General features: G+C 35.6%; 2 protein-coding genes across 4 annotated transcripts in view; one reads left to right on the top strand and one right to left on the bottom strand.

Annotated features, from left to right (window-relative positions):
* Window positions 1-10,779: 10,779 nt before the first annotated feature.
* On the bottom strand, window positions 10,780-14,769 carry LOC148959984 (uncharacterized). Its single transcript, XM_089109278.1, has 2 exons — window positions 14,682-14,769; window positions 10,780-13,822 (listed from the first exon to the last, which is right to left on the bottom strand). The coding sequence occupies exons 1-2, from the start codon at window positions 14,767-14,769 to the stop codon at window positions 13,227-13,229; spliced, it is 684 nt and encodes a 227-aa protein (XP_088965404.1). The 3' UTR covers window positions 10,780-13,226.
* Window positions 14,673-26,032, top strand: part of LOC135683087 (gamma-tubulin complex component 2) — a 30,195-nt gene continuing 18,835 nt past the window's right edge. Inside the window, exons 1-13 of one of the 3 annotated variants that reach the window (XM_065198244.2) lie at window positions 14,673-14,859; window positions 15,545-15,620; window positions 16,676-16,751; window positions 17,118-17,267; window positions 18,523-18,681; window positions 19,541-19,637; window positions 20,951-21,042; window positions 21,534-21,608; window positions 22,435-22,516; window positions 23,538-23,615; window positions 24,254-24,321; window positions 25,174-25,218; window positions 25,672-25,764. In XM_065198244.2, coding sequence (XP_065054316.2) covers window positions 15,568-15,620; window positions 16,676-16,751; window positions 17,118-17,267; window positions 18,523-18,681; window positions 19,541-19,637; window positions 20,951-21,042; window positions 21,534-21,608; window positions 22,435-22,516; window positions 23,538-23,615; window positions 24,254-24,321; window positions 25,174-25,218; window positions 25,672-25,764 — 1,068 coding nt within the window. In that variant the 5' untranslated portion in view covers window positions 14,673-14,859; window positions 15,545-15,567. The remainder of the gene's footprint in view (window positions 14,860-15,544; window positions 15,621-16,675; window positions 16,752-17,117; window positions 17,268-18,522; window positions 18,682-19,540; window positions 19,638-20,950; window positions 21,043-21,533; window positions 21,609-22,434; window positions 22,517-23,537; window positions 23,616-24,253; window positions 24,322-25,173; window positions 25,219-25,671; window positions 25,765-26,032) is intronic. The other 2 variants (XM_089109243.1, XM_065198243.2) reach the window with 2 other exon arrangements.

Below are 26,032 nucleotides of genomic sequence, written 5' to 3'. Positions count from 1 at the left end.
CGTTTACGTAAACAAAATGGAATTTTGGGTCCGGGATATTTTTAGTGTTCGAAAGCGGCATGGCCAGTTCCATAAGTTACTGCAAGAAATGCGCTTGGTGGACAAATGTCGCATTTGTTTGTTTTTCCCATCGCTGCTATCTCACTGATGCAGGATTGAATTCCTCTTGGAAATTCATAGGAAGGGTAGTGACGTAACATTGTTTGAAAACGAGGAGAAAAATTCCATTGTTCAGAGTGATGCAGTGCATAAAATGTGTTGGCGCCACGGAGATTAGCGTTTTTCCTTTGTTCAGTGAGAAAGTCAGCGAGATAAATATCAAAACTTTTTGATATTATTCTCACTGACAATCTCACTGAAAATGCTCAAGTGAGAAAAAATTCAGGCGTTCACACCAATGAGATAACAATTTCACTTAATTTCACTGAAAAGTCAATGAGAATATCGTTATCTCACTAGTGTGGACCAGGCTTGCAGAGTTCGGTAAGACCGCGCCCATTTTGACTCGTTTCAGTGCTTTGTACCAGGCTAATTTTCCTTAAGAAATACGGTCTACCCCTACTTAGAGCTTTTTAATCCGTTTTTAGGAAGAAACAAAATGTAGACAATATTTTGAAAAAGTGGAGGGGGGGGGTAATGACCCCCATTCTCCACTGCCAAGTGGTGAATTTTCCATAGGCACACGGCACTGATTGGACAACTATAACTGTCATCTGCTTGAATTTTTCTATTTGGCCCATTTCGACCCACAACTTTGTGTATACATTTTGAATGATCTTTGCGACCCTGATTCTGACGTTTTATTCTCTAAAAGGAATCAAACGAAAAAATTTGTAAGATGTTTGCTTTTTCCAAAGCCATTATCAACTTTTGTACCGCTAAAAAAATCGAATAGAGTCGTAATATGTATAATTAGTCTTTGCTTTCACCATGCTTGGTCAAAGCAAGGTGTGGGTCAAAGCAAGAATTCAATCCATGTTGTCTTAATTGTATTAATATTTTCATAATATTTGTTTGATCATGTTATGGTGGCCAGCATTTTTGTCCACTCTGGTTGGCTGGCTTATGCCTACTAATTTGAACAGAATTTACGAATTGGATCTTCAAAACGTTTTCTTTTTCAAGACTTTTTATAGAAATGTCTTCAAGTGCGTGTAAGAAAGTTAAAAGTATGCAATGAATACATCAAATTGATATTTTGTGATGAATAATTTAGAACGGCTCTTTGTGGTTGCTTTTTAATGTTTAATGCTCAAAATAATTGTTTATTCTTCAATCCTTTCATATAGGGTACAGGTGTATCTAAGGTCTTAAATGCAAAAGTTGGTGAATGGGGTTTTCCTCTAAGTTGCAAGAACCCCGCTATTGCCGAAATGCAGGGCTTTGTGCGTCGATGCTGCAGGAGTTGCTTTGCGGCCTAGCCATGCTCCTGATTTACAGCAATAACAAAATTATCCTTTCCACAACTCCATGTTTATACCCACCTGTAGCAAAAAATCAAAAATTGATTCTTTAGATTTAGAATGTCAATATAAAACGATGGCAACGACTGCACACTTAAGAGCTCCCGAAAGAGCAGCAACGACTGAAGTTTGCACAAAGTCAACACACCGCTATCCTGTAACATTTTATTATGTTCAATAGAATAAATGTATGCCTAACAATGAAACAAAATTCTTAAGTTTCATTAAAAAGGGGGATTAGAGAAACCTTCGGAATTAGCAACAAACGTTTGATAGCCGTTACCAATTGACAATTATTTTGTATTTATATATCCTAATTGCATTTCATCCACCTGTTTGTTATGACGTCATAAAGCTGACCACAAGCTAAATCTGTTTTATAGTTGTTCATGAAGTGCCTTCTGAAGTTTTCTTAGAGTCTTCGTTGACTTGTTGATCAGACATTAGATTATGTTATCCATACACCTTTACTTTCTGCAGTTAAATTTTACAACAAGGTAACACCTTCTTCCATAGGTCTATCACTGACTTCCTTAGCATTGTCAGTTGATGTAATGTTATCAGCGGGTTAAGCAGGGAGTTGAGAGCAGCAAATGTCCAGGCCCAGTATTGAAATTCTCCGAAATCCTCTCTTTTTCCCCCACTAATTGATATCAGGAAGACGAGGATAAGATCTGGAAGGAAGCAGAAGAAGAATGCAGATAACACCAAGATTGTAACACGTGTGATTTTTGATTCCGAGAAGATCTTGCTCCTCTCTTCCGCATTTGGAATCTGATCTGCTATTCGACGTTGTATTTTCTTAGTTTCCCGGAAAACCTTAACATGGAAGTAAATGATAGCGATAATTCCAAACAAGTTCACTGCTCCATAGTAAATTCCTAGCGCCAAAGGTGCTGTAATGAACTTCCATAACATTACATTCAAGAAAGCTAGAGCCCATGTAAAGTGGCAGGCAATTATCGTGAATTTAACAGTAAATCGTTCGTGATACCAGAATGGGTGCAGCACAGAAAAATATCGTTCGCATGCCTGAAGGATGATCGTGTAGAAACTGGTGAAACCAAGAATGTATGTGACTGGAGCAAGCACGAGGGCCGCGGTACAAGGGTCTTTATTATTAAAAAGCATAAAACAAGTTGTGGCAAAAGCAGTATATCTGATGCATGATGTCAGTGCGTCTGAAACAGCAAGGTTCGCCATGATAACGAATGCTGGGCCATGGAAACTTCTCCTTTTGAAAATTGTGGCAAGCAGCGACAAGTTTAGTAGCAACGTCGGGAAGATTACGACAACCATGAGTCCAGCAATAACTTTCAGCGAAATGTCAAAACTTCTCTCGTAAGTGAAACCCATATTTGTGCAGGTCAGATTCATATTGCTGCTTCGATGCTTCTGATGCAAATGCATTCAACTAATTAAATCGTCAACATAAACTGGTGATGTTGTTTTCAATCAATGACCAGTAAGTATGCCTTTTCTTGTTTGTTTCTGATTCTCATAAGGATTATGAAGGGAATCAAGATCTCTGTACTGTTTCCGCATTTCTAATAATTGTTCTTCATTATCTGTCCAACGCTTTTACACCAAATGCGCTAACCCGTAATGAACTCGTCAATATATAAGTGTATCAGCTGCTGCAGGTGAACACCAAGACAACAATTTCCGTGTTTAGTCTATATTGATTTTTAATTAGTAGCTGAAATCTTAATTGAGTTGAAGATATTTGTTACACAAGTTAGTGTTGAAATCTTTTAATATAAAAAACAGCACTATGTGACAACTTTTTGTGAAAATTTTACAGTGGGGAGAGATTTTCCTAGTTTTTAAGGATTGGACACCCTCTCTCCCAACTTTCTGTGTCCTTCGGTAAATTTTGCTTCGATTCGATACAACTCTAATCATTACCTGAAGCCTTTCAACATAATCTAACGTCCCTGTTAACAGAATTTGATCTTTTAACATTGCTGTTCAAGTGTAGCGGGAAAATCCCCTTTTAAACTCCATATTTGTATGATTTTTTGAACTGGGTAGAACGAGATTCAGGCAGACGTTTTATCAAATATTTAAATTAAACGTCGCTGAGTTTCGTTTGGGCAATTGGAAGGGCAGTGGGTGGATAAAAGGTAGGAATAAAACAAAGAATGATGAAGGAAGAAGAAAGGAAGTAGGATGAAGGAAGGAATTTTGGATGGATAAAAGGTAGCATTCGCTAACCTAGTGTATTTACCTGTGCGAAGACAGTTTGTTTATCTATCTTAATTGCTGTCAGAAAACTTCACCTGCCATTTAATGATTTATTTGTTTCGGAAATTGAAATAAATTTCCGTATTTTTTGCCTCTGAAAAACCGTCGCCTTTTGTTTTAATTGGTTTGGACGATAATATTCAATTTTTGTAGCCTTTCGCTTCCTATTTTTTAGTTCCTATAATCTTATCCCTTCATTTTCTTGATGTTGGGTTTTTAATTATGGTTTAGACGTAAGGTTTTCGAGGTAGAAGCTTATTCGAGGGAGGGGGGGTGCTTATTCGAAGGCGGGGACGTATTAGCATCAGCGGAAAATATTACCAGGATAAATTTTCTTAGAAGATGGTCAGTATGCATATAAATTGGAAAAAGTCCTTTTACCAACAGGACTAACTTTTGAATATTTTTTGGCTACGTAATGTAGTTTCAAAATCATAAATTACATCGCAATGAAATACTTCTTCCCTAAGACATTATCTTCGAATTCAAACAATAAATCCTTCCGAGGACTGGAGGGCGCGTCTTGGGAAACAGGCTCTTGGGTGAGGCCAAATATGTCAAAGTGTCTCTTCTAGCTGCAAATGCATTTTTAGGCTTCTAGCTGTAGCTAAATAATATCGAATTTGAATTATAACAATTAACATATCTTGCTCCTTGGACAGGTCTTAATTAGGTACTTATTACATAAAATGCAAGACTACATTTGCACAACTTGAATCCAGCCTTTATGAAAATCTACTTTCTCCCAAAACCCAATAGCTATAATCTTCGAAAAATGGATACTCTATCTGTTCCCAAAGTTAAAACTACAGGTTATGGTATAAAATCTATTACCTTTTTTGATCCAAAGATTTGGAATTCTCTTCTAAATCAAATAAAATCATCCAAAAATGCAAATCAATTTAAAGTTCTTATAAAAGATTGGTATTTCGAAAATCAATGCGCCTGTAACGCTTGCAGTCAATGACTTCCATAATGCAATCTCTTAAATTGCTTCATGTTAGTGTTTATTAGTGTTCACACTATTGTCAAACTAATAGTAAAAAGGTAGTATTTTTATTATTATTATTATTATTATTATTATTATTATTATTATTATTATTATTATTATTATTATTATTATTATTATCCATCTTATCAATTTAATGAAAATTTGATAGGGATTGAATGACATGACACAACAGAGGTAAACAGAGATTGGATGAAACCTGCGTGGTCAAGATTCCTCGCAATAACAAAACAAAATGATGACTTCATCAAAATATTTTTTAAATTGTTGAACTGTTTGTAGCAGTGTGATTTTTGCTAATGGATTACAATTGCTTTGGCTTCTAATCCCTACAATTCTTTTTGACTTGGTCAGTAGGTGAAATAGCACCTTGGTGCTTCTTTATGTATATGCCTTCATTGGTAAATAATACTCTTGAAAACCCTTATGACTCTTATTCTGGAAGGTCTGGTGTAACGCCACTGGTGCTAACTCGCATTACCTAAGCTTTAAGTGCTTCTTTAGAGGTTGGAGCACCTGCAGGCAGTTTATGCTAAATAAGCAAGCTAGTTTGAATCAGATAGGAATCTCAAGCTAAACAAGCAAAGCAATTCATGTTCCAGCGTAGAATGTACCTGTACAAATATTGTTTTTATTAAAGCTGTGTTTAATACCTGAGGTTATTAACAGATTATAGAGGTAGATTAAATGCGCAAAAAATTAATCAATTTCAGAGAAAATTGGTTAAAAAAGTTGAAATAGAGGAAGGTTGAGTCACATCTGCGTTTGACTAAAGCATAAAGCTAATGTTGGCTTCTTGAAGGCTTTAAGGTACCATTATTAATTAAGCCGAGCAGTTTTTAAGCAAGATCTTGGCAAGAAATCATTCGTTTGGCAATCATTGGAAAAATCAATTTCCTGCTAATCTTGTTTTATTCCAAATTTTCTTGTCCGGCCCAAGTATTTGGCTTTGGCGACCGGACATTTCCAAACGATTTCACAATCAAATAAGTCGCAACAAAGTCAAAACTCATAGTGCTTTAAACCATATATATTAAAGAACAAACAGGTAAATGCAGCTCAATTAATCATCAATCATCAACAGATTAGCCAGTTTCAGAAATCATTTGATAATTTTATGCAAGTATTATTCAACGAATGCTTCCTGCTAAGGTTTATTTCCTTTTCACGGTATATGGACAGAAAACAGAAAACAGAACACGGTCTACAGTACATTCATGTGCAGAACAAGGCCTCCGACGACGTAGAGGCTAGATTAGGCAATGTTTCCCACTTTCTTGCTAAACAATAGAGCTTTTTTGCAAAATCTTTCATTATGGGTCTGTCATTTACCCTTGGCCTCCTTCCCCCGCTTTCCAACCTGCATCGGAGCCCCCGCAAAAGATGTATTTACATGAAGGAAGCCTATTCACAGGCAGTCTGAAATACTTGAAAAAGTATTCCTTGTCAACAGTCTCAGGGTCAAAGTCAAAGTCAAAAATGCTGAACAAGAAAATGGAACCAGGCGCCTCTTACCAGTCTAAGAGTAGGGCCAGTGAATAGGGCGTGAACAAAAAGGTTAAAGGCCACGCCCTGTAGAATGCCCCTTATAGAAAATATTGCTTATTTCAACTCGCCTTTTTAAATAATCTGATATCGAGAGGTAACAATTACTTGAAAAATAGATATGATTAGCTTGAGAATGTAAACAAAAATGGGTTCCTAGTCAAGAGGAACTGCTACTAATTAGGATACGTTAGATTAAAACTTCCCAAAATTGCCTTAGAATAAACTTTCCAAAAGATTAACTTCTCTTAACGTCTATAAACTTTTAAATCATTCTTGCAAAAAATGGGGGGGGGCATAGCCCCTGTTAGCCTAATGGCTGCGCAGTGCCTGAGTGGAACTCTCCCTTTTTCTTTCTTTCTTGAAAACGTTTTCTTACCCACATTCTCCATTGGTATTTCTTTCCATCAACCCTTTCCTAGACATCGTCTCTCCAACTGTAAAAGGAGCGAGGATTTAGGGTTTGGTTGTGCTCGAGCCAGTTGCGCAACGGACTAATGGTTTTTGTCAAAAACTAAAAAATAGGGGCCCTCAACTTTTAGAGACCCCCAGCAAAAGTGTTTCTTATGTTATTTTGCTGCAAAGCTGGTATTCTGGGTGTCATGATACCTCAGTCTAGTTATATTTAAAATCTTTTGACTAGCATTTTGTGCTCCGCCTATATTGTTTTACAAAAGTCAAAATTGGGGGGGGGGGCGGACTGAAAACTCCTAGAGGCCCCAGCTGCCTCCGTCATGCCACTGGTCTGGACATAAGAATTTTAAATCCAAAAAATTGCTTGGTGAAACATTTTTCAAATGTGGACTGTGGGTTTTTGTCTTAGCATATTTCAACCATTTCAACACTAGGGAAACCACGGTGAAACCAAAATCATGAAGAAATTGAGAAGTAGAGAAATGCGCAAGTAGTAAATTTTATCATAGGATAAACAGATAGCAACATATGACAGTTAGTTCAAAATTAGATGCAGCATACTCTAACTGGTTGTTCAATCAATAATAATTCCAGTGTTGATGTAAACTCAAACTCAAACTCAAACTCAAAATCTTTATCAGCAAAAACAAATGTTAATTACAATATACCAAGAATTAAAATTTAGAATACAAAAGTTAGCATTTTCAAAAATTTAATTAATTTATTACATCAGATAAAGTGGTTTGTTATGCTGAAGGACACATGAGAAAAACTCGCCAGGAGCTATCGAGTCATATGTCCCAGTGACGTATTTAAACTCAAGATTATAATTTCCATTTCAGTTTGAAGTAGTCTATAACAGTAAGAGTAAAAATTAAGGATGTAAGAGTATAGAAAAAAATATATATATATGTATACAGGCGGTAGGCTGGTAAATTTCACTGGTTAGGGATATGTTTAAAAAAGTAGAACGAATTCTTATGGCTTAGGAGTTCTGTAAAAGGTATAGTTTCATCATCTTTTTAAAGGCATTTTTGTTGCGGATATTCTTTAGTTCAATTGGCAAGGAGTTCCAATGCTTAACCCCATCAAATGTCAGAAAGTTTTTTTTGAAGTTTGTAGAGATAGAGGGAAGAGAAAAACCAAGATCGGACGATTGTCTCGTATTATAGCAATGTAATTTACTAGTTTTGATGAATTCCTTTTGAAGAAAGTTACTATGATTTTCTTGGTTGATTTGAAACATAAATTTCGCTGTTTCGAGCTTGTATAGATTCTCTAGGTTTAATAACTTGAAACGTTTAAAGATTGGCTCTGTTTGAGCTGTGTAAGAAGCAAAATCTATTACTCTGACAGCTTTACGTAGGGTTATTTTCAATGGTTCGAGAGTAGTCTTATTAGCACAGCCCCAGTTAAGAAGTCCATAAAGAACATGAGATTGAATAAAAGAGTTGTATAGTGTTACAAGGGTGCTTTTTGGTATAAGATGTCTTAATTTATATAGGATACCAATACTTTTAGATACTTTGGTATTTAATTGGTTTATGTGATGTTTCCAGTTAAGTTTGTCATCAATTAGTACACCAAGGTATTTTGAGGAGGTTTCTTGTTTTAGATTTTCGTCATTTATTTTTAGATTTACAATTCTATTATTTTTATGAGGTCTTATTATGATAAAATTTGATTTAGCTACATTGAGTGATAACTTATTAGCTAGAAGTCATTCAGAAACATTTTTCATCTCATAATTGACTGTTTGTTCAATTGTATCCAGCCCTTTATCAGCAAATAAAATACTCGTGTCATCAGCAAAGAGACGAAAATCAAGGACTTCGGAGGAGTTGTAAATATCATTAATGTAAAGCAAGAAGAGGAGGGGGCCTAATATGCTTCCTTGAGGGACACCACAATTAATTTTCAATTCTGTAGAGTTCTCACCATTCACAGTAACAATTTGAGTTCTATTATCTAAGTACGATTTAAACCAGCTGTGACCTACTCCCCTAATTCCATAGTGCTCTAACTTACTTAGTAGTATACTATGGTTGACTGTATCAAATGCTTTGGACAAATCGAGAAATATGCAGCATGATGTAAGATTATTTTCAATGTTGTAGATTAGTTGTGATTGTAGTTCCAGAATTGCTAGTGTAGTTGATTTATTTTTTTGAAACCCATATTGATGTTCAAAGATGATATTGTGTTTATTTAAGAACTGAACCAAACGATGGTTCATTAATTTTTCAAGTATTTTACTAAATATAGGAAGAATTGAAATAGGACGATAATTTCCAACTTCTTGCTTTGATTTGCTTTTGTAAATTGGTGTAACCTTAGCAAATTTTAGTTTGTCAGGGAATGGTTTTGAGAGAGTATGACGAACCAGCTTAATTAACTTAATGGGAATGTCATAGGAGTCATTTGCTTTACTTTCATCTAGATTAGCAATGATGTCATTTACTTCTTCAGGAGTCACAGGGTCTAGGAATATACTCTCAGGATTGTTATTGTGCATAAAATTAGAAAAGTGGACTGATGATGACTTCATTTTTTCTTGTAGTTTTTGAGCTATTGTTGTGAAGTACTTATTGAATGAGTTTGCAATTGTTTTATTGTCCGAGACAAGTTTCCCATTTATCTGTAAATATAGGACATTACTTTTATCGTTTGACTTCTTGTTTATGATTTCTTTTACCCCAGACCATAGTTTTTTGGTGTTTTCTTTATAGTTATCAAAATAGGTAATGTAATAGTCTTTTTTTTTTACTTTTTCTAATAAGATGATTAATTTGATCTCTGTAGTATTTATATTTCTTATAGTGATCTGATTTTTTTGTGGTCATGAATTTTTTGTAATATTTATTTTCGATTGATATTGATTTTAAAATTCCTTTAGTAATCCAAGGCTTTTGACGTTGTTTATACGCTTTTCTCGAAATTGGTTTCAATGGGGCATGCTTTTGAATATTATTGATTAATGTTTCATGAAGTGTATTGTATTGTTCGTTGGCCCCTTGAGTTGATAGTAAGTTATCTTCTAAAGCTGCATTACGTAGGTCAAACACATATCTATCAGGGTTGAAAGATTTGAAGTCACGGTAAAAACCTCTAAAAGGTTTCTTAACGATTGCGTGCAAGTTATGACAAAAAATAAAGTTAGGCAGATGATCTGAGATTGGAGTCGTTAAATTGCCACTAATTGTATCATATTCGATTGAATTTAGGAATATATTGTCAATTAAAGTTGGTTTATTGATATTGGTGATTCTTGTTGGTTGAAGTATGTGAGGTTGATAGAAATTAGAAAGGAGTAGATTTAGGAATTCACTTGTATAGTCATCAGAATCAATGTTTAACAGGTTTATGTTGAAATCTCCAGTAATAAATACTGTTTTCTTTTCGTTCCTGACTTTGTTTGAAATAGTATTTGATATGTAATTCAAAAAGTCATTATCATTTTTCATTCTGGGATGACGGTATATAACAGCAATTAAGAAATTTTTATTGCCTTGATTTGTGATTTCAATCCAACTAGCTTCAAATTCACTTGAGTTATCAGAAAATGAGATATCCAGGTCTGGTCTTGGAGTAAAACATATATTATCGCCTACAAAAAAACCACACCCACCCTTTCGACTTAGTCCAGGGGTTCCATAGTAATTTTGATAGCCAGGCAGGGCAAGGTGTTGGGTATCTGTGTCTTTTGTAATCCATGCTTCCGAAACAGCAATTATGTCAAAATTATGGCCTAAGGAAGTAGCTAGTAGTTCAAGATTTTGGATGTTTTTGTTAACTGAGCAAATGTTCGTATGCAATAAGCTAAATGACGCATTATTTTTTGTGTGAAGTTTAGAAAGAAGTTTATGAAATTCATGAGTAGTATAGTAATCAAAGTTACAGTTGAGATTCAAATTATGATCAATGTCGTTATCAGAATTAGGGTGAGAATGGTTAAGGTCGAGTTTATTGCCCGCAACTCGCGCGCGACAGCGCGCGAGTGAAGGGCTTATAGTCTGCCCCGCGTATAAGTAGCATATGGAAGCTTCAGTTCATGTTGTCAGCACTTTTTCAGCAGATTTTGTCACTTTTCTGCTGCCATGACAACTGTCAATCAATTTCATTGTCAATCAATCGGCTTTGTCGAGGAGGTCGTTAACCGCCACCTCTTTGTGCGGAAGGGAATTATCTTCGGAGCGTTGCTCTGCCAAGACTCTGTTAAAGGCCTTCGGTTTTTTGGCACGAAAACGGTGCTGCATCACAGCTCTGTTCTCCGCAATGGATGGAAGTTTTGATTCGAAGTTTTGGGAATCAAAACCAGTCGAATGCCACACTTTTCTCCCAAAAACTCGAGACCGTACGAGCAAAAGTTATGATTGTCGTGATTATCGAAAAATAAATGTCAAACCCTCGAAAAACTTCATGATTTTCAAAAGGGCGTTGGACTTAAATCAAAGGCAAACTGAACACCAAAAATTCTTGATAAAAAGATAAAAAGAATAGTTTAGCATCAACTAGAGCAGCTGTTTTTATAGAATTGTGAAAACCCAAGATGGTGTCTTCTTCGAATATCCTGACCTACATTTTCAAAACAATCATTATCAAGGAACTAATTGTTTGCGGGCAGTACTAGCAAGAGCTATTTCTAGTTTAAATTTAGTTCTGAAATGACATTTACACAGTCAAAATCAGTGAGATCTTTCATAGAATCATTACAAGGGCAAGAATTATTGGAGTTGAAGTTTTCGGACAGAAGTTCGTTATTGCTCACTGTATGAAAAGGGAATGTGCTATTTTGACAGTGCATGCAGTGCCAGTGCTTTGAATTCAAAGTCAACTGAATGTCAGGTTCTGAGAGGTTAGAACATTTCCGATGAATGTAGTGTTTGCAAATATAGCAAGGTATCGCTTTTTCAGTGTTGTTAAAGGCCGGTTTACACGATCATATTCAGGTCACATTTGCATCACATATTTTATGTGATCACAGAATGTGATCGTGTAAACGACCTTACAAGTTGCTTGAAGTTGTACGAAGCAGCAAGAATTAATCCTTTTTAATTGCCTGTTAATTCGATGTCACAGATTTTTCATTTGACCAGTGATCAAATGGAAATGTCTGTGATGCAATTTTTTCAAAGGCACCGACAAGTCTTTGCTGTCCTGGGTAGATCGGGAACTGTTTGGCGCCCAATTTATCAGTGATCTGCCTTCATTAAATGTTTACGTTTCATTTGTTGTCAGTGGAAATCGAGAGCGAGGAAGATAAGAGAGTTTTAGCAGCTATTTTATTAGCCTGCGCAGTGATGAAAACAAAAATAAAAAAAGACGGAAAAGGAGTTGTTGGACAAAGCCCTGGCTATGCAGGCACTACGAAAGGGGCATATATAATGGCCTGCAGGGACAGATTTAGCGGGGGTGTGGGGGGTGCAACACCCCCCAATAGTTATGTGTTCTTCGGTAAATTTTGTTTCATTCGGTAAAAATCATTTGTTGGTAGTCAATGGTAAAAAAATAACGCTAAGATTTTACTTTATTTATTTTTATCAGTATTTATTTTCTTATCAGTAGCGTAGCGGGGGGGGGGGGGATATTCTCAAATGTATTTTGAGCTGATCTCAAGGGTATCGTCGCAAAAATTCACGGGCACCCTAAAATTCAAATTCAAATAACAATGGCTGATTTTGCCACAGGTCAATAACCAACTCGACAATTTTGTCTTTCCATTCGAATTTCTTGACTTTCCTTCTGTTTTGGTACGGTTTGCCTGCAGCTGATTTAATGGCCTGAAATGAGAATGAAGACTCTTCGTAGTATTCTGATTGCGTATCAGGAATGAATTCCACGTCAATGTTGCCCATCTTTCTAGAAACGTAGGTCACTTTCCTCAAATACGTCGATACAAATGAACTCGAAATAGTACCCAGGACAGCAAAGACTTGTCGGTGCCTTTGAAAAAATTGCATCACAGACTTTCCATTTGATCGCTAGTCAAATGAAAAATCTGTGACATCGAATTAACAGGCAATTAAAAAGGATTATTTTTTGCTGCTTCGTACAACTTCAAGCAACTTGTAAGGTCGTTTACACGATCACATTCTGTGATCACATAAAATATGTGATGCAAATGTGACCTGAATATGATCGTGTGAACCGGCCTTAACACGACGAGTGCAAACAGAACAATGTTTGTTGAATTCAATATACGGCGTTTCCTGTCGCCGTGTAGAGGAAATTAAGTTAACAAATTGAGTATTGTTGATTTTTTGAAAGGGCAAGGCGCTAACGATACATTCTTTACAAAACCATTGTGATGACAAATCGGAGGCTAGGTGTTCGAATCTCTGACGTGTCAGGCCACTGCATCTCAAATGAAACCAATTTTTGCATACATCGCAAAATATCGAGTTTTGGTCTTCCGAGACAATTAAATCACATTTTGGGCAGGGGAAACTATCCATCATGAGGGAGGGGCTTATTTAGCAGAAATATATATATATGTAAAGACAGAAAGATACGTAATAATTTGAAAACAGATTGAGGATGAAATACCGCTAAACCATTTTCCCAATGTCTTTTTCGTCGTTGATTCTGAGGAATTCGGAATTTTCATCTTTTCGAGCATAAATTGTTCCGTTTCTAGACCATATAAATTTCCAGTTATTTTCTTGTTTCTTCATTCTGACCTTGTACATCAGATCCTTATTCCTTTTCGTGAGGCTTTCATTTATGTAAATCTTACATTCCGGTTGATCTTTGAAGCCAAGTTTTTCTCCCCTGAAAGGCTTTTGTGTGTGTTTTTTTGCTGCGAGAAACGCGGTTGCCGTTTTCCTGTTTAGGAATTTGCAGATGATGGGTGCGTCGTGTCGTTTCCCTAATCTGTGGCAGGCCTGGATGTCTTTTGATTCTACAGGAATGTCGAGTATTGCACCAGTCTTGATTATTAGGGCCTCAGCATTTTCGTTTTCCTCTTGCGGAATCCCACTAATTTCAATACAGTCACGTCTCCCATATTGCTCCAGATCGTTGAGTTGTTTTATTGATGTTTCAAACTCTTTCTTTACTTGTTTCAGATCTTTTGATAAATCCTCGTTTCTCTTCTCTAATTCCGTATTAGCTTTCAGAAGGTTTTCTGTTGTGTGTTGAAGTTCTCAAATTGACTGTTAATGAAATCCATCGATTTCTCAAAGTTTGACAGACGGTTGTCCAATTTCTGAAAATCAGCATTGTGTTGCGCGGAGACTCCTTTGATTAATTTGATTATTTCGTCCAAGCGATCGTCGTTCTCCTAAGAAGCCATTCTTGATAATTATTAAAACCAAACTTATAATTAGCCTACCTAAATCATAATTATTATTAAAAGACAGAAAAATTCAAATATCTCTTAAACTGACTGAATTACATTCTGGCGAAGAGCTGTTAAAATCACGTCCGCACGCCAGCATGACATGCGCTAAAACCCAAACTGTAAGTAAATTTATAAAGAACTAGAACATGTTGATTCATCATTTATAACTTGGCAACAGTTACATCAGTATTGACAAATTCAATTGACCAAGCCATAATGTCAATTTAGAATGTTTTAAAGTGAGCGTTTCTCATCCCTAACTAAGAGATTAAAACACGTGGGAAAATAATTTTATTTTGTCTTACTACTTTAGTTTATTTCAATTGTCTTTCCTTATTTACTTATCGTACTATTGCAACATTATTTATGCATAATGGCCCATAATGCTCGAATCGAGGTTCGAATCATGTCCACTCTGAATTTTCACACGATGTGTCCGTCCTGTTGACTGTACACCAAAAGCGTATACAAACTGCTCCGCACTTTATGGTAGACTTTATGGGGGGGGGCTGTAAAGCCTTTATATTAAGTAATAGACTACCAGTAAAGCCTTTTTATACGGTTTTAGCCCCCCTCACTTTTTAAAGACCCCCCACTCTTCTCAACGCTCCGCGGTGCCTGTTACAGAAGTGTCTGCAATGCTGGTCAAACTATTGAAAACCTTTTGGACACGTCAACGCGTTGACGTAAAGCAGTGGCAAAATGACCAGTAGACCTCTAATTGAAACCGAGGTCACCAATGGCGCCATTTATATTTTGATGTTTCTCAACGATGAATTTCATGTGGATTGAATAAAATTATCCGCTTGGTATTTTATAAAATCGACGACCTTCGAGAGGTAAATTTGTAGATTCATTTACTTATTTCTTGAAATAAATAGAATAGGCTTCATTGCCGATGTCTCTATAAAATAAACAAATGCAAACTCCCATTCATGTCAAATCTCGTGAAGCGAGTCGCTTCTGTTATGATTCAAGCGAATCTTTTTAATTCATTATAACTCTGCTTGAAAAACTTGCAAGCACTTCTACATTGACCTCTCGAGTGCATCTAAAATACTCTGCAGACTGGTTTTCATTGATATACATTACAATGTCTACAAGTTGTGTGTGGCCTATGTGAAAGCTAACTTCTAGAGCTTCCATATTACCAACATGACGAAGGCCATTTCAAGTTCCAATATATGTCTTTATATCATTTTACTTTTTGCTGCTCTATGTTAAAGATACCTTTCCATATAGCTTTTTAGATCATATTCAACCAACATAGTGCTAATCTATAGTGTTTTTTTCTGGTAGGCAGTAAAAACATTTATTTGCTATACCCTATATAATTCAATCCCTTTTTTAAAATTGCGTATACTTAATTTTGATAGAAGTGAGAGGGGGTGATCAAGTGATCTGTGTACTCCAGAGATATGTTACAGAATTGCATTACAAAGCAAACAAGCACAAAATACTGAAGTATTTGTTGATGAATCTTATTGGTTTATTTTATTATGTTTTAGATTATTAATCTTTTAGGTAAATTGTGAATTTGGTAAAATATGAGTGAGTTTACAATACATCATCATGCATCAGAGTTGCTTAAACTCTTGAGGTAGATATTCCTTTTCCTTTTATTGACTGCAATGTTATCATTGAGTTACCTGTGTACCATCCAGCCATCCACCATCCATCTATGGTTATTGTGTGCTATGAAGGATTGCCAAGGTTTTTTTTACTTTTTTTAGTTTTCTACAATGACAAAAGTCAGAACACAAAAGAAATTGTTAGTCGAGAGAGAAAATTGCAAATTTTTTCTGCTCATAAAAGCTTTGTATCAGTTCATTGTTTTTTAGAATTTTCCACATCTGGAATAGATCAAAAATTCTAATTTCTTTACCCAATCTTATTCTGTACGGGACAATGAAATAATTTCCAAACATTAGTGACAAGCTGTTGAGATTATAATGGTAGATATATGATATAGATATACATATGTATAATATCTGCTATACATAGTTTTTATCTACTTTTTACTGTTTAATTTACTTGTTTATAAACGCTCTCTTCAAAATAATTTCCTGCTATGTACCAAAAATCAAGTCTTTATACCTATTGATATTACCAAAGAGTGACTGAATTCCCCAAAACATCAAGATACATAACAAATTACTATATTCAAACCAATAAAGATAGGGTAGCTCGACAGTTCCTTGATGACTGATTGATTTAGGTTAACCTGAAGCTCACAGTGGCAATTTAGAACAACCCTGTTCTTTAAACCAAGACAAATGTGTACACTTCTGTTTATATAACACCCTATCAATGGCAGAAATTCATTTTTTGGATGTGGCGAATTTGTCTGTCTTTGATTATCCACTTTGATTAATGATATTGGAAGGGAAAAAAGCAGTGCACTTGTTGAGAAACATGCCATTTATTTTGTAGTCAAGTCTGATTTATTTGTGTTTCAAGTATGAAGCCACGAATCCACAAAAACAAGCAAATTTGCTGACAAATGACAATATTTACTGACAAAAGTGTTGGGGGAGAGCAGTTCTCCCCACACCCCTGCATATTCCACCACTGCACCCTATGATGGACCTGTCAACAGTGATTTCATTATTTGTTATATTGTGTACATTACCTGTAGTTTCTTATTTATTGCAGAGTCAGTGATGGAGATGGCCCAGAAGTTTATGCTGACATTTTAACAAAAGACCTTACCCCTTATGTCACCACACAGGTATGGGAAATTAATTATTCTTTGATTATCTACTTGATAATATAAGGAGAAACAGAGCTGTGCATTTGTTGAGAAACATGCCATATATTTTCTAGTTAAGTCTGATATAGTTTTGTTTCAAATATGATTTGTTTCAAATACTGATTGTTTCAAATATGATATTCAATTTTTTACTGATAAATGACTTTTCTCTTTCTGTGTTTAAAGCTCATGCAATATCTAGCCATACTAAAACTGACTATAACATCAAACATCAAATGTGTTACATAAATAATGCATAACTGATGTTGTATATATATATGCTTGCAAAGATCACAAGTACATGCTGTTAACAAATGACTTTAAATACTTCCATGTTTTTTTAAGGTGTCATCTCATGCTGCAAGACGAAAGATTGCAGAGGCAACTTCGACTCCAAGGGAGTTTCTAAAAAAGTATGATGAACTTAAATCAAGAAATATCCGAGAACTTGACTCCCTTGTTTATTTGCTGTCATGTATTGTTCAGGATAAGCAGGTACATATATTCATATCTAATATTTGAACAATCTTTTGGCAGTACAAAATTTGAAATGGCTTTGAAATTGTCATAACAATTCATAAACAGCAGGTATATATTTTCTGTCTTGTTCTTTCAAAACATTATTCTGATGTTTCATCTGATACTCTGAGGAGTGTCAGATGAAAAAGCTTTTGGAATATTGTAAAACATTTGCTTTTTCAAAGCCATATTTAATATTTATGGTTTATTCATTTACTATATAATAGAGAAAAAATTCTGCAATTTTTGTTACATCAGTTTCTTTGTAGAGAGAGTGTCTTTGATTTATATTGATAATTATTGTTATGCTTATCTAGCCAAAAATTTAAGGCATTCACTTTAAAGAAAAACAGTGCAACTGACAAAGCAGTCAAAGATAAGACATCCACAGCTAGTATAGATGTTGTGAGCAAAGATGCTTTTTATCAAGGGGGATAGCCAACATAGAACACATTTGCCACCAGCTTTTTGCTGCCTGAGATTTAAGGACTTGGGTCTTTTTTGAATCATACAACCAAAGTAGCCAAAAAATTAAAAAGAATAATCTAACTTGTGTTTTGTTTCCCACTTTGTAAGCTCGTTATCATTAGATGTTTTGGCGTTTTTTTCTTATTTCGCAAAAGTCCAGACAGTTGTTTTTGACAAAATTAATTTGCTAGTTGTTGATCATGGTAGTTTAAAGCTCAATGCCTAGTTCTATTTATAAAAAATAGCTTAATAAAATTTTTCAAGTTATTCTTTCTGCTTTTAGTAATTTTTATTCTTGTTTTATCATTAATTCAGCACTGTAATCATTAGCATTATGAATAAAATTAAGAAGAACTTTTTTGGTGACACAGTTATATGGAACAAAGCCTCATCCTCTTTGCTCATTAAAGTTGAGCACATGGGCAACAGCACTGTTTGCCTATATTGAATCAATTGAGAAAGGGTTTTTAGGGGTATAAGAATCAAGAAACCTGGATGAAGCTTTGGATGGAACCAGAAACTTAGACTAAAGTTTGCAAAAAACCCCAAACCTTGTAAATAAGATTAGTCCAACCTACAACCATGATCCCAAAGCCCCCTCATGAAGAGCTGCATAACCTCAAATGCCCCTATTTAAAACTATAGACCAACTGATGATAGTTGTTTTGAAATTCAGCTTTATTATATTTCCAATATTTTTCATGGAAGGAAGCCTCAATTTTTACCTCTTATTAGGATAATAATCTATTGTCTTCAATTTTAGACAACTAAATTTTTAGAAAAGAACGCCAAAGAGAGGCTAAAGGCCAAAGAACCGAAAGGTCTGACAACATCTACTTCCGCCTTAAGTCTCGGAAAAGAGCTCAAAGATTTAGCAGATAACTCTTTTGGCTCCCCTATGACGTCGCAAGAAGTAAATGAAGTAAGTGCTGATTTGCGTAGAATATGCTTGGGAATTGGTGATCATAAGATTAGTCATATTGCATATGCTGATTATATAACTGATGTTTTTGCATCCTGTTCTACGGAAGCGAAAAACAAGTACATATGTGTTTTCATGCCAAGTCTATCTCCACCCCCTACTCCCCCCCTCCTCCCCCCTCCTCCCCCCTATTGAGTACAATTAATAGCCTTTTAGTTTATATTTCCTATGCGTCTTTCAATGGAAAAGTCCATTACTTATACTTACTTATACTAAAATCTTCCTCAAATTGCTCTGGTGTTTTGAATTCCAAAGGCCTTTAGTATATACACGTATTATGTGAACTTTTACTGCTTTTCGTTTGCAATTTGAAATAACCTGGCTTGCTTAGTGAAATTCGGTCAAAAACAGAAAAATGACCCTGATCGAGTCAGATTATCGATATTTAGAACCTAGTCTCCAATTATCACTGCATTTTCACATGGATGTAATATTTTCAGTCGTGAAAGAAACTATACCGAGACCTCATGCTACGTAAGCCTATTTTCTCCACTTTGATTAGTTGCGATTATCGCCGAAGCTGAATAAACAAGAATGTTCTATCTCTGCGATCTGTCTATTTAGGCCATCTATGTAAAAATTAAAGGTGGTTCTAGGGGCCCATCTTTACTATTAGCCCCTTAGTTTTATCTATGACCATGACAACAAACCAAAACTCAGATTTAGGGATAGTTGGAGGGTCATGGTAGCCAACCTTCTGATAGAAGATGGTACCTGACGATGATGTAAAAATTACAATTGCACCAAGCGTAAACTGAAGATTTAAGCCCGTTTTAACTGCTATCAACTTTGATTGCAGTTGCGGTCAAGACTTTCAGTAATCGCTAGCAGTGCTGCACAAAGCTCCACCGATGATTTAATCAAAGCCTTGAGAGAGAAGCATGCAAAGAAGCAAGGTATGTTAAGAATGAAATTGCAAACAAACTTGGATTCATTACATCCGACTTCGATGTTGGAACGATCAAAGTGTAGATTTCGTGAAGTGATAGATTCTTATTCTTCGTATCTTGCTTATGGTAAGCAATAATATTTTTAAGCCACTGCAATCTTTCATTGGTGCAAGTCTTATTTATAAGATCGTTATCAAATGGTTAAAACTGAAGAAATTAAATAAAAAAAGTTGCAACTCTCGTTGTGTCCTGCAAGGATGGGTGTTGGGTTCATTGCTTTTTCTTGTTTAAACGTTACCATAAGGAAAGATTTTTCGAAAAGGTGGCAACACACAGCTCCACCTGTCATCTGTATCAACTCAAATATATGCAACTCTTTTTCGTACCTTATTAAACGCCCAGTCTCTTGGATAGGTTATCGTGGATTTTGTCAAGCTTTCTCGCTGTATGTTGCTTTCATTTCTGTCTTTAGTAACCTTTTGTTGTCGACCTTCTTTGTTTACGTCAAACCCCTTCTTTGCCCGCTCTTTGTTCTTTTTCGTGGCCTCTCGGGCTATATTTTCAGTGCATTGGGGTTTGCTTCTGTGTCTGCATCTCACTGGACGCGTAATCGTGCAACCGTATGATTGTGCAGAGCCTAGCCAACTTGCATTTTCCTCATTTCTTATCAAGTCTGCCGAGTGTTTAAGCAATCACGTGTTAGGATCTGCTTTACAAAAACATGCCGTATTCACTGGCAGGAATGAACTTTGATATAATTGCATATATAACCCATTTTGGCTTAGATGTCGGCTTTTGTTAACCACTTTTTAGTGAGATATTCAACTTTTTGGAAATCCTGCACATGGATGGTGCAAGCTCTTTCATGCTAGGCATTTTTGGAATTTCCCGTAAAAGCATAATATTATCGAGCTTCCTATTCACCCGAAATTAATTTAGTTATCATTCATTTCAAATTAAAATGAATATTCTACGAGAGCAAAAATCAGCACGATGCAAGCTAAAAAAGCAATTTCTACAATAGTAACACAAAATATACTTCAGGGTTCTTTCATCCATAGGCAAACAGAGTTAATTTTCACGTAGAAGGCAAAGTTTAAAACCTCAAATCGTTGAGTCTGCCTGATAAATTCAACATTGCATTTCAGTGTCTTTTCTTGTGCTTGTTCGTTATAAACGCTACTTCCAAAGAGAAAAATACACACAAACCTGTGGTCAGGAAGTGTCTGTTTGACGGCTTAAGTTCTTTGACAGTGTTCGTTAGCTAAAATGCTGTTGTAGTTTCTGTATGTTAATCACGTCAATTTTGGATCTTTTAGGAGCGGCTGGACTTCCAGTTAACCCGTCATGGACTCGAGAAAGACCGTACCTCACTCGCGACTTCATGCTCATCTCAAAGGCCGAGCAACCGGTTTGTTTAGAAACTTTGTTTATCTATTTACACAAATTAAATGCTGCTGTGAAAAAAGTAAATAAGAACTGGAAAGGATATATGCGCTTATTTTTGTACAGGTGCAAATTTTAACGCCCTCTGCCATTCTCATCACTGATACAGATCGAAAGAAAAAAACAGAGAAAATTTTTTGCCTGAATTGGTTTGTCTTTTTGTCAACCAATTCAAATGACCCTTTCCGTCCTGGGTTGAACGCGAAATTTAAATTATTGAACAAAAAGGTCGGCTGCATTGTCAAGGTTCAAGTCAGCAAATAAACAGAAAAACAAATATTGAAAAACATTAAATATGATACAGCCATGACGTGATTTGGGCGTTTGGGCTTATTGACCTAATTTTTTTGTTCACTCTCTTTGGTTCCTGATGATTTTATGTGTATATCGAAATTCTCGTATCGCAAATACCGATGCTCAAATTTAGTCTTATTTTGCAATTCTTTTACGCTTTAGATTGTAGCTATTGGGACCTTGCCATTACAAATGCAAGAACTCTCTGTTATCGAGGACCTTCTCTTTCTAATGATGGTGAGTTGCTATGTTATGCTGTTCCTTAATTGTGCTCATTCATACCCTACCATATATACGTTACTGCTTCCTCTTCTTCTTCAACTAGTTAGGAAGCTTGATACTGAATGCCCTTATATGGGTAGTAAGCCATTTTGGCATAACCTCGTCTTCACGAGGCATGAAAAACCGATGTTCAAGCTTTTGTCTCGTATTGCCAAGTTGCAAACGGAGCCGGTGAAAACTGGTGAAAAAGGGTCGGGTCGGTTTTTTAAATGAATCACTATCCTCCCAGATCTGTGTGATTTTCTTTGCGCTTCAAAAAATCAAGGGGGCTACGTTTTTGAAAATTGGGAGCTCAACCTTCCTTTTTAAATAGGCTATTAGGTGACATTTAGTTGCCATTTTTGTTTGGTTTTTATCAGTCATGTCAATCATGGTTTTTATACCATTGTCACATTTTTGTTTTTATAAAATATCATTCAGATTTAAAAATAAATAGATGGGCATGGCAAAAAACGCCAAATCAATAGAACTTTTTTAAGGGAAAGAAAATATATTTGTCAAAAAATAAATAAACAAAAACGGTCTAAACAAGGATGCTTTAAGATTTTTGTCGGATCATGCAATCAAATTATCGCTAAAGTGGTCGGCATAAGATTTACTACTTTTTGCTTTACAATCATATTTCATTTGTTATTAACACCAACTAAGCGCGCTTTTGAATTTGCTAATCAACTAACCTACTGGATGTTGAGCTGTAGTTTCTAAGCAGACTTCTTTCAATTTTCATTAACCATATTAACTCGACTTTTTCTTACGCAATAATTTTTTTCATTTTCCCAAGGGTGTCGAAGGAAAGTATATAACAATAAAAGAAAGACGGGAAAAGGACAAGACAGTGTTGTTCAATGTTGACAAGTCCCTTGGTATTTTCGATAATATGTTTCACTTTGTTCCTGATAATGAAATTTTTATCTATCATTATGTAACAATTCTCCTGAAATTTCATTTATTGCAGGGGGTTACCGTAAGTCCTCGAATAAGCCCCCTTGGGCTTATTTTGCAAAAAGTATTTCGGGCTTGGGGCTTATTCGAGGAGGGGCTTATTCGAAGATGGCGGCTGATTTAGCAGCAGCCAAAAATATTACCAGGGTAAATGTTCTTCCTCTATCTAGGCTGTTCAGTATGCTAAAAAGGCAGTTATATTGGAATAAACCCTTTGCTTTTGAGAAAAAACTCCGCCCATGGGGGCCTATTCAAGGGTGGGGACTCATTTTACAAAATTAATTTTAGTGTGGGGGCTTATTCGAAGTTGGGAGCTTATGTAGGGGCTTATGTGGGGGCTTATTCAAGAACTTGTGTGGGGACTTATTTTTTATCTTTCATTTTCTGTGAGTTGCCTTTGAAATAGCTGTCAATTTTCAAGGATGATTTCGGCCAATCAATGCTGTTTTTCTAAAATGTAACGGTTAGAATCTAGAAAGTTGACATTTTTACAAGGGAAAAAGGGACTGGGAAAAATGTTAGCATTTGGGAAAAAGATTTTTGAAATATAGAAGCAAGACTAGAGAAGGTACTTCGATCAGTTTAGGCAGAAATTGTAGGTTAAATAACAGGCAGCTTTTGCAGGCCTCTTGTCACAATATTTGTTATTGCGGCTTTCAATTTATTTCATGTCACATAAAAACGATTTAAAAGCCTGATTAACATGTGGGATTCGTTGATTAGTCAGTCATTGTTAAATACATGAAATACGGTACGAAAAATCCAAGTAAATAAATAAATACCAGATTTTCATGATATAAAATTTTCATTGAATGTTTGATTTAGCATTGAACGGAATGCCTAATCGATAGGAAAATGTATATTTTTGTGTTATATTGTTCAACGAATGTGCTACACATTAAACCAATTAATCTTTATCTTATTTCTTTCCTTTATCTCTAGATGTCAGCTACCAAGAACTTGTCCATCGAATTCTGCCAATTTGTTCTTTCTATTCAAATATTTGCCGATTTATCGACAGTAAGTACTCTTAGATTCCTAAAAACTTCATACTATTCAATATTCTTAAGAAATATTTTATTTCAGTTCTTTTCAGTATACTTTCCAGTGCTTGAAGTTCTATATAAAAGTTATTTACATTCACAGTATCTTACTTTTAGGCACATCAGATCTTTGCCAATTTTAATTAACACTAAATGTTTTCAGTAAACCAAAACGAGTCTCCATTTGATGTATTTTTTATCCATTAATTTCGCAATTTTTATTGAGTAAATTTAGTTTAAAATTTCGAATACTTTTTCAAATATGTGAACTACCATAGGTTTTGAATAAGCTGTTTTGTTTCCATTGATTCCACCTTTTAAACGATATGCATTGTTTCAATTTTTAATCTGAATTGATAACAATTGACAACCTTGCGTACCTGTTGCTCAAGAACTTGTCGTACCATTTCAAGTTTGGCCAGTTTTGACCCGCCTATCGAAAGTTTGAGATAATTCCTCTAGAAATACCCCTCTAAAAGACCGCATTTTCACACAAGCTTTTTACGCGAGCTCTTTCTGATCTGGTGAAGTAGGCAATTTTGCGTTTGAAATTGTTTTTCCCCTTGTCTTTTGTTTGTTTGTGCGAAAAAACCTTTAGCATGTTCTCTGTTCCAGATGGCAGTCGATTTGAAAGTGGCTTGGTTAGCCACGCTTTATGTGCTGCTATGAGATCAATGATCAAGGTAAGTTATTAAGTTTGGTCTCTTAAAAGTGGCAAGAAGATTGGGGAAGTACAATGATGGCAGGGGGTATAAAGGTGATATCTATCCGCGGAACGATTTTTCAAAAGGATACTTTTCCACTTGTACATACCAGAGGCGGAAATTAAATTCTTAAGTGGCAGGGGGGGGGCAAAGTTTCCAAAAACAAGCGACAAGTGACAAATTTTACCGAAAAACCCACTTAGAACTGTGTTTCAACTGATGATTTTAAAAAATCTAGGAGCCCCGGCTCCCTACACCCCTGCAATTTCCCTCCTTTGGTACAGAACCCTTGGGCGATTGTACAGACTATGTGTACAACTCCCTGACACCTCAAGTGGTGTTATTGCCAATCACTGTTGTTGCACACAAAGCCTTTTTACTTTAGCCACATGTTTGATCTGTATCGTTTTGATGGACTTGAGCATGCTTACTTTCTTTGCGTCCATTTTTATGAATATTACACCAGCACTTCAAAACAGGAAATGACGTCAGTATGTCAGAACGGAAAATGACGTCAGCTTGTAAGAACAAAAAATGGCGGCAGCATTTAAGAGTTTGAACGGACCCAATCATTTCATCTACCCACTTTCTGTGACTCGTAAACGGCACGTTCTTATTTTCCATCATTTGAAGCTGCTCTTGACAATATCCCGTACATTGCCATGTGCTATTTATGTGTCGACCATCTGAATGCATCCCAAATATGTACATCTAGTAGTGTCGCGAGATGGTCTACATTTTTCATCTCTTTAAGTTAATGAGCTCTACGAGTATGTTCACGGCACAGCGTAGAGCAACCGAAAATAAAGAAGGTACCTATTTTTATTCTAGGAGTATTTCATCTTTGTTACACAGCTGGAGCATCAATTCAGATCGGTACGAATTACGACATTAAATTTTTTACACGTGTTTGGCCTATTCTTCTGAAGCATGCATTCACCTCATGAAAAGTTTTCTAATTATGCACGAACACACTGTAGGGCGAAGCTTATGGGGGATTCCTTTTACGTTTCCTTTTTCTATCATTTGTCTACAATTTTTTGGTTTTGCTTCCTTCTGCTACAGGACTCCCAACGTTCCAAAACTTTCCTTTTTCATTGAAACTATTTTTGTTTTTGTTATTCATGTTCCGATGCTAAAGTTAAGTCGTTTTTTTCAAAAAAATAGTATTCCAAAATTTGTAGAATAGTATTCCAAAATGTTGAAGCTCATTTTTTCCTGTTGTCTCTCTTTCTCTCTTAACTTACAGCGCCCTTATGCTTATCTACTTATGTTACACCATGTAAGGGTATTTTTTGTCATAATGTGAGCTTTGATTTTGCCTTTCAGAATCAACTATCTTTGCAAAAGATGTGGTTTTACGTTCAACAATGCATGAAAACAATGGAAATTCTGGCTAACATAGCCATGCTTATCCAACGAGTTTGTGTTAATTTTTTTAATATATATTGTAAATATGCTACACAAATTTAAGGCAAAATACACTGAAAACCTCGACGGCTAAAATAGGGATAATATTAATCACGTCTTACACATATGATCAATGAGAAATCCTGTTGCTTCAAGGAATAAAATATTTCTTTTGGCCTCTCCACACGTTGGAGGAATATCTCTTTAGTTGTAGCAAAACAGGGTTTTGATGTATTGCAAAGATTATAGCCTCCCTGATTGGGTTTATGACAAATACTTT

This window comes from Rhopilema esculentum, chromosome 7 (genome assembly GCF_057945365.1).
Source record: "Rhopilema esculentum isolate cy_ngs chromosome 7, ASM5794536v1, whole genome shotgun sequence".
Classification (NCBI taxonomy): domain Eukaryota; kingdom Metazoa; phylum Cnidaria; class Scyphozoa; order Rhizostomeae; family Rhizostomatidae; genus Rhopilema; species Rhopilema esculentum.
This window is presented reverse-complemented; position numbering and strand designations above follow the sequence as displayed.